This window comes from Lipophrys pholis, assembly GCF_963383615.2.
Source record: "Lipophrys pholis genome assembly, chromosome: 23".
Classification (NCBI taxonomy): domain Eukaryota; kingdom Metazoa; phylum Chordata; class Actinopteri; order Blenniiformes; family Blenniidae; genus Lipophrys; species Lipophrys pholis.
In genome coordinates, this window is record NC_137645.1 from 6,314,617 (window position 1) to 6,322,748 (window position 8,132).

The window sequence follows — 8,132 nt, forward strand, 5'->3', positions numbered from 1 at the left end:
TTTCCTCATTCTTCTCCTTTATCTTATTTTCACCCATTGTGATCATCAAATTTGAGGCTATTATAGAAATATAATAGCTGTAAATACGCTTAATGATTTAATGCTAATGCACTAAAATAATTTCGCAGATCTCTGCACAAAGCATGTTTGGAATTATTCTTTTATTCCGCTATTTAGATTTTCTTTTCTAATTTTCACTACAACATTGTTGGTTTCTGCCCGTTTCAAAATGTAAATAATGGAAATAATCTGCAACGAAATCCCGGCAAATCTTCTTCACTGTGTAAAAATAAATTATTCCCCCACGAAACAAAATGCTGTAACACTTTGTCCAAGTATTTCTTTTTGCCTTGGATCATTTATTCAGCTGTGCGCAAAATTGTTCCGATTTGAATCCGAAAAAAATGTGGCTTGGCAATTCCTCTCAATATATAAATTATGTACAATTTCATAAAAGCGTTTTTCAGTAAGCCTATTTATTCACAATTTACAAGATTTTACAACAACAAAAACAAATTCAAATTACACCGACTGACTCACATGTTCACAAGCAATAAAAAGTAGAAATCAATTAAAACTGCAGCCTAGAAACTTTTTTTCAACACATCCTCCGTTTATTATACGCTTCCCTCTTTAAACAGCTTTTGGGGGATCCTTTAAACACGCGGCTGGTGCCTTTAATTCCACAGGAAAAAAAGAAGAGGAGAAAAAAGAAAACTAACCTTCAAAAACGCACCAGCCTTCACGGATTATAATTTAAATCGCGTCAAAACTTGGCATGCTCTGTCCCATAGAGCAAAAAGTCAATCGGACACGCTTTTCCTGTAGCTCGGACAGACAGAAAAAAATCCATCACTGAAAGAAAATAAAAATAACAACCATTAAAAAAGTTTGTTCAAAGTGATTGCATTATTTTTTTTATGGCTATAACCGCCTATAATTTACAGTTGGTCAGCAGCTGGCGCCCACAGGTGAAATTTTTGGTTTGTGGAGATTCTAGATGTGCGTCAGAGGAACCGTCCCGTTCACCGGAGCAGATCCGCTCTGGTAGTGCTGCGGGTGGAGCACGTGCAGTCTGCTCGGGACCGAGCCGTCGCCCGCCGCCTCCCCGGTGGGCAGATACATGCTGATCATGTCCCGCAGGTCCCCCGCGGGGCACGGCGGCCCGCGCGCCGTGGACACCGGGGGACTCACGCTCGGCTCGGACTTGACGAGGGAGCCCAGCGTCCCGCCGATGGCCCCGGACACCGGGGACACGCCGGAGCTCTGGTGCTGGTGGGTGTAGCCGGTGAGGCCCCCGTAGCCCGGCGGGGACGCGCTCATGTAGCTCTGCGAGTTCGAGATGGGGCTGTAGGACAGCGCGCTCATGTCGTACCGGTGCACTGGCTGCGGGTTGTGCGGGTGGTGGTGCGCGTGGTGATGCGGGTGGTGCGGGTGAGCCCCGCTCCCAGGGTGCTGCGTGTACGCCAGCTGCGCCTCCTGCATCATGGCGTGCGCCGCCGCCGCCGCGGCCGCCACTTGGCCCGAGTACGCGCCGTTGGCCCAGCCGTTGACGTGCGTGGCGTAGCCCGCGTTGGGCCCCGCGTGGCCCCCGATGGGGCTGTCCAGCCGCTGCCCGCCGCCCATCCCAGCGGGGGAGCCCAGGAGCCCCCCGGCCAGGGAATACTTGTCCTTCTTGAGCAGCGTCTTGGTCTTCCTGCGCGGCCGGTACTTGTAGTCCGGGTGCTCCTTCATGTGCATGGCGCGCAGCCGCTTCGCCTCGTCGATGAACGGCCTCTTCTCAGCCTCCGTCATCACCTTCCACTCGGCGCCCAGCCGCTTGCTGATCTCCGAGTTGTGCATCTTGGGGTTCTCCTGGGCCATCTTCCTCCGCTGGCCCCGGGACCACACCATGAAGGCGTTCATGGGTCTCTTGATGCGCTCCTGGGGGACTTTTCCTCCGCCGCCCCCTCCTCCACCTCCTCCCGCGTGTCCCCCCGGGTTGGCCGGGTTGGTCTGGGGCACCACGGGGGAATGTAAGTCCGTCTCCATCATGATGCTGTACATTCACCTGGTCTTGGTAGGACAGCAGTCAGACACAGAGAAACATTCAGGCTGCGGTCACACCTCCGAGGAACAGAGAGAAGGAAAGAAAGAAAAAAGAAAGAAAGTGACAGAGATGGAAAAGATGCTGCAGTCTCAGGGCGCAAATCCACTCAGACGTAAAAAAAAAAACGGTTTCCCCCCTTTTTTTTTCTCCTTCCCCCGTGTCAAACACGAGCTCGGTGAAGAATGGGAGCCGCGTGCTGCGCGCTGACTTTGGTTGAAGCTGTACCGGGAAAAGTTACCGGAGCGTGCCCGGGCCGCGCGCTCTGACAGCACATAAATGAGCCGGGGACGGCCAATGGAGAGGCTCGAGCGCAGACGTGATTTGCATGCAGGGGCTCGAGGTTCTGGTGACGTCGAGCCGCGAGACCTAAAAATGACTCCCTCTGTCATCTGTTTTGTGTGAGTGTGTACTGTGTGTGTGTGTGTGTGTGTGTGTGTGTGTGTGTGTGTGTGTGTGTGTACACACTTTAATTCCTATTTTGCGCATTTTACGCACGTCAAGCTCCTGCATCAAGTCAAACTTTACATTCAACTTTAACCAATATATCGAAATCAGGCCTTGAAATATTTAATTAAAATTCCCAACAACTAGGTCACCTATTTTTTTTTTAATTAAACGTCATATTCTGCATGTTTTTTATCGTTGTTGTTTTTTTTTAGATTTAATTATCCACAGCATAATAGTGCCTTTGAAAGGCTACACTCCAGCCCTAAAACCTCATTAAAAAAAAAAAAAAAAAAGCCTTGTATTTTTTTTTCTGTAATTTGTCCCCCTTTTTTTGTCCAGCTAAGGGTTACACGGTCCGCTATTCAGAGCCACAGGTGCTTTTCTGTTGTGGCCGTTGCTAGGAAACAGGTGACTGACGCCCGGAGCACGTGCCATTCAGAGCGCCCCTTTTGTTTGTTTCACGGGGGGCTCCGTGGCGCGCACGAGGGGGAGAAAGAGAGAGACAGAGGACAAAAAAAATCTGCAGTAATCCATTAATAAACGTTATAAATGTTGGAGGCTTTTAATGATCACATTTTAATAAAGTAATGAGGCTTAATGGGAAAGCTGCTGCTGCTGCTGCAGGCCTGCATGCTGCAACAGGGCCCGGATGGTTTCCATGCTGCTGCTCAAAAGACCATTGTTGCATGCAATTTCATTAGAAGTTATAAATTAATTGACGGCTTATGATCTGTACATGATACTCTTGTTATTCAAGACATTACACTGTGTCTGCAATGTGGCCATGAAGTATGGAGACTGCAGAAAATGCTGAAAATATCAAGTCAAAATCACAAAGATGAACAATATTCAATTATAAAATCTCTCTTTTGTTTATTGAACATTCCGAGTCACGTGTTTCACGCTCTTTTGTTTATTTGGATTCAGTTAGTTTCACAGACCGATGACATTAACGCTGAAATGTGTCGTTGGGTATTCCAGTCTCTTGCTGCTCCTCTGGCACCACTGGCACGTCGAGCATCTCTGGGTTTACGCTCCCAAGTGGCATCTGTCAGGTGCTGCCCGCCTCTCAGCGAGCTGCTAAACTGCATTGGCACGCCGGCTTTGCTGGATTTTCCCCTCACTTCCCCTGTATGGGCTGTAGTGCTGGTGAGTGGTCTGCATGATCTGGTGCTGCGCTCACTGTGGCAGCCACATTTCAAACACCTGCATGAGTCCTAAAAAAACAAGAAAGAAAGAGTCCAGAGGAAAACAGAATCAGTTGTTTACATGAATTTATTAAGAAGAAAGATAGAGTTGGCAAAACATTTCCTATGTGAAATTCAACATATAAGCAACAGTTTAAATTACATAATCTAAATTGCATGTATTTCCTTTAACATCTTGTTTTGCAAATATGTATTAATTAATATGTACTTTGCAGTTGTTGATGTTTAAAGGCCGTGATACTATAATGTTTGCCACATCTTCATGTGGCCTCTAAATTAAAAGGAGTTTGGTGCCTCAACTCTGACGGAATGCGAGAATAATTTCATGTTTTTCCAGCATCGACGACCAAAAATGAATCGGCATGTCCTTTTAATCACGTAGGGATTTTGTTCAGGAGCTTTAAGTCACATATTCTGGGTCACAAAAAATAAATAAATAGTTTGATTGTTAGTAAAATATGCATGTTGATTCCTGTATAACAAGTCAATGATTAAGCACATTTTCAAATAGAAGAAGAAAGTTTGTGTGAAAACACAAAAACTCGCATTTCTCATCATGTCTTCATTGCCTACTACTCTTATAATTTACTACATCAAAAACAAGTGGGAAGTAACTATTACTCTCTTATACTTAGTGGGAGTAGAAGTTCTTCTACAACTACTCAGCAAGATGTGGCTACTGGAAGAACTTTGTTAATGGTGACACTACTTGTACACAAATTGAAAAGTAGTACTACGAAGACTATTAATACTCACTCTATGGAAGCAGTGTTCAATACAAGAAGCCCAGGGTTTGACTCGCATGCACAACTCGGGAGTTCATCCAACAAATGCATGTAAAAAGGAAGTAAGTTGCTCAATGGTGTGAAGTTTGCCCTTAAATATAATCTACAAGACGTAAGATTCCTTGATTCTGTTCCCCAGTGACTCGCAGTGCCTTGAATTGCCCCCGCCCCCCCGCGAGGCGTCGACGAGCTCCGACTTTTAACGTTTTGCAAACTCACTTTCTTTAATAACTTCTGTGAATGCATTAACCAGTTTGCGGTGCCGAGGCTTCCCGTCATCTCTCCCTCCATCCATTTTTCCCCTCATTTTCGAGTGTCAGAGTAAAGTGGCCTGGTGTACCGAACACTGTTAAGCATTTGCACTCATCATTTAATCATCACACCTCGTCCTTTGATTGATGCCTAATGAATGCCCGGGGTCTCGGTTTACAAGACGATTGCTAACAGAGCCCCGCTAATGGGTTTTTGCCTGTCTGCCAGACAGCCGAGGCCGTGGGCAGAGAAGCTTCATGCAATCTTCTTCCTGTCATCTCTCGCGCCGATATGGCGCTCTCAAAGTATCCCCTCACCACACAAAGCCCCAGCCGCCATACGTATCGTCAGCTGATCTGTATATTTAAAGAAACGTGCAGGCATGAAGGCGTTTTTATTTGGGGGTTTTTTTCTCTGAAGTAACTGAATCTTCAAGGTTGTAAACCAGGTTTTTGATTTTTAATCACGTCACTCACAAGGTGTCAAACGTGACCTCAATGTTACTGTTTACAGGGAAACTTCTTGAAGTACTTGAACTATTAGTCTTAATAGACAAATGTATTTTAATTAGAGCATGTGGTTCCCTCCTCTATGTGCCAGTATTGTCACGATGGCTTTTCTGGGGTGTTTTTCCTTTCTTCCAACAATGTTTAAGGACTGCGTTTTCCCCTCAAAATGTATTGGTCAGCTACTCTGTCGCACTCACGTTATCAGAGGTCAGGAAGAACTAGAAATGCATAAGTGCGGGCAGACGAAGAGGAAGAAAATCCTTAACCTCCCATTATTAGTTTGATTTCCAAATGGACAGGAGGGAAACATGAAAGCTTTGATTCTTTGTGTAATAAGATTAGTGTTATTAAAGCAAGTAGGAGGGATTGAGGAGGGGGGACGAATAAAGAAGTGACCTTTGGAAGAACGAGGTAAGGAGAGAGGGAGAAACCCCACCGAGGAGTCGAGAAGAGAAAAGGGGAGGTGGGGGAGGGAGGGAGGGAGGGAGTGACCCAGGCGAAAACAGATTAGTCGACCGTGAAGAGGATTACCAGCAATGATAGTCCCTCTGAGAGCGCGGCCAGTCCCAGCCAATGCAAACACACATAATGAACACATCAAAGCCGCCAGCGCCGGCCCAACCTGGACCCGCAATGCAAACACACACATAACTGGCAGAGTATACACACACACACACACACACACACTGCTCGTGTTGTGAAGCGCACACACAAACAGACATGCCGGTATTTTTCTTAACTGCTTAGAAAAAGTGGAGTTCAGGGATGTCGGCTCACCGCTCCAGCAGCTCAGAAATCACGTCTGTTTGGGTTGAAGTTTAGAATTTTCACAATTTTTTACTCTTTGGAGGGAAACTATAGTCACACAGGTATTAGTTTTCAGTCGTTTTTTGAGACAGATGTTCTATGATGGTGAAGTCTTAAGGTTGGTGAATTGAGTTTAGAATGAAAGTCATAATGTCGTAAAAACATATGGAACGTATGTGGGTTCGATTCTTACTGGAAGCATGCTGTTTTAAAAGTGAACAACCAAAGGAAAGGGAGACAAATAGTGATGGACAGATGGATTTAGATGAATAGATGGATGGATAGATTCACTTTATTATCATTCTCATAAAATACTGGTGCGGAAAATGCAGTGCATGAATGAATAAGTGGAAATACTTAAACTGTAAATGAGTCAAAACTGAAAGTTATTCCACATGATCATCAGATGTAAAGAGCACTCGGACTTTGCTGGACGTCACTTCAAATTCAAACACCTAAAGCATGGACTCAAAAGTACCAATGAGACAGGAGTTGAGTAAAACGATCACTTGGTGGTTGAGTGAATCAAGCAGCGGCACACAAGTTGGCGTTTGCGGTCAGTGGTGGTCGTCTGAGTCGTTCTCTTATCGCAGAAGTTCAGAAAGCAGCAGAAGGGGTTAAGAAAAGGGAACAATTGTCATGGAGGAGGAAGAGGAGGGTGGTGGTGGTGGTGGAGACGAGGGGATGCAGTCGGTAGCAGGACTCTTGTTTCGCACTCTGGCGTTCACCTAAATTGAATACTTAAAAGCACCGCCAGGGAAGAGCGAAGTGAGAAGACGACCTGGAGGTTCAAGCAATAAGATCGTCCTTGGAAGCTTCTGTGAACGTCAGTGGTTCCAGAAGAACTTCCCCCCCATTTATTTTTGACCATTTTCATCAAATGTTAACTGATTTTGTAGTTTTTGATAAGATTCTGCTCCACCTGGAAGTGAAGAATCTGTTTTTAATTGTGAAAAGTTCGACCAAAAAGCCCAAACAGAACCAGGACAGGGAGTTTTTGAGAGATTGTAGGTTTGACAGATTTAGGTGTAACGGCGGTGGCATTTTTTTTTTTAAAAGTCAAATCGAGTGACTGAAATAAAAGGAAGGATGAGGTACAAACGGTCTGGGTGAGTCTCCTTTAGCACAGATCCTCATTAGCTGATCTGGCTGGAATTTGTTTGTGTGTAAATCGTGTGTGTAAAAAAAAAGTAGATTATAGGTGGTAGGGGTTTCTCTCAGATCAACAACAGTTCTATGTTCTGTCAAGCTGCTCAAAGAGAAACCCCCCCCCCCAAAAAAAGAAAATCCAATCGCCAGATTATGAAATAAAATCTACTCTTATTTCAGATTCCCTTCACGTAACTTGGGATCTATTTCAGCGAGGCTGCCAGGCGAACAAACACTCGCACAATTTCTGTCGTTTTGCAAACCGGCAGAGAAAACAGCTGACTGTCAACATGCCACGTCGACACCTCTGTGCGCACGCTTGTGTGCGTCGCTGGCCGAGACCAGCTAATCCCACTCGAGCCCGCCGCCACCGGCGCGGCCGAGTTTAACTGACACGTCTGAAAATCACTCTGTGAGCCAGAAACTTCTGTCAGCTGAGGCAGAGGTTCGTCCAAACAACAGAAGCACATGTGACAACCAGGAGTTTGGTTTCCTCTGAAACGTTCTAGTCATTTTAATCATTTATAACTCAAATGTAAACATTTACTGTCTAGAGGAGAATCTGCCGCTGGTGGCAGTTTATTCATGTTGATTCCAGGTTACACAACATTTAAAGGGGCAACGTTCAGGCTCTTCAGCGAAGTGAGATTTATTGTTTAATTAAATGGTGAGCACGCTCAGTCACAGCCGACCGTTTGCTACTTCTGAATCCGTCTTGCTCAACGACACTTCAGCACAAGGCCAGGGTGGCATGAGGACTTGAACCACCAGCATGTGCATTGAGTTAAACAGTCGAATGGTTCACGGAGGAATCCAGAGTCAAAGTCCATCCAAACCAGAGTAAAGCAACAGATCTGCGGTTCTATTTTTAGTGCAGTGCGCCAAT

At 45.6% G+C, this 8,132-nt stretch overlaps 1 protein-coding gene across 1 annotated transcript; it reads right to left on the reverse strand.

Moving 5' to 3' along the window:
• Positions 1 to 996: 996 nt before the first annotated feature.
• sox1b (SRY-box transcription factor 1b) lies at positions 997 to 2,046 on the reverse strand (the record flags this gene model as incomplete). Its single annotated transcript, XM_080492589.1, has 1 exon — positions 997 to 2,046. The coding sequence occupies one exon, from the start codon at positions 2,044 to 2,046 to the stop codon at positions 997 to 999; it is 1,050 nt and encodes a 349-aa protein (XP_080348715.1).
• Between the last annotated feature and the right edge of the window lie 6,086 nt (positions 2,047 to 8,132).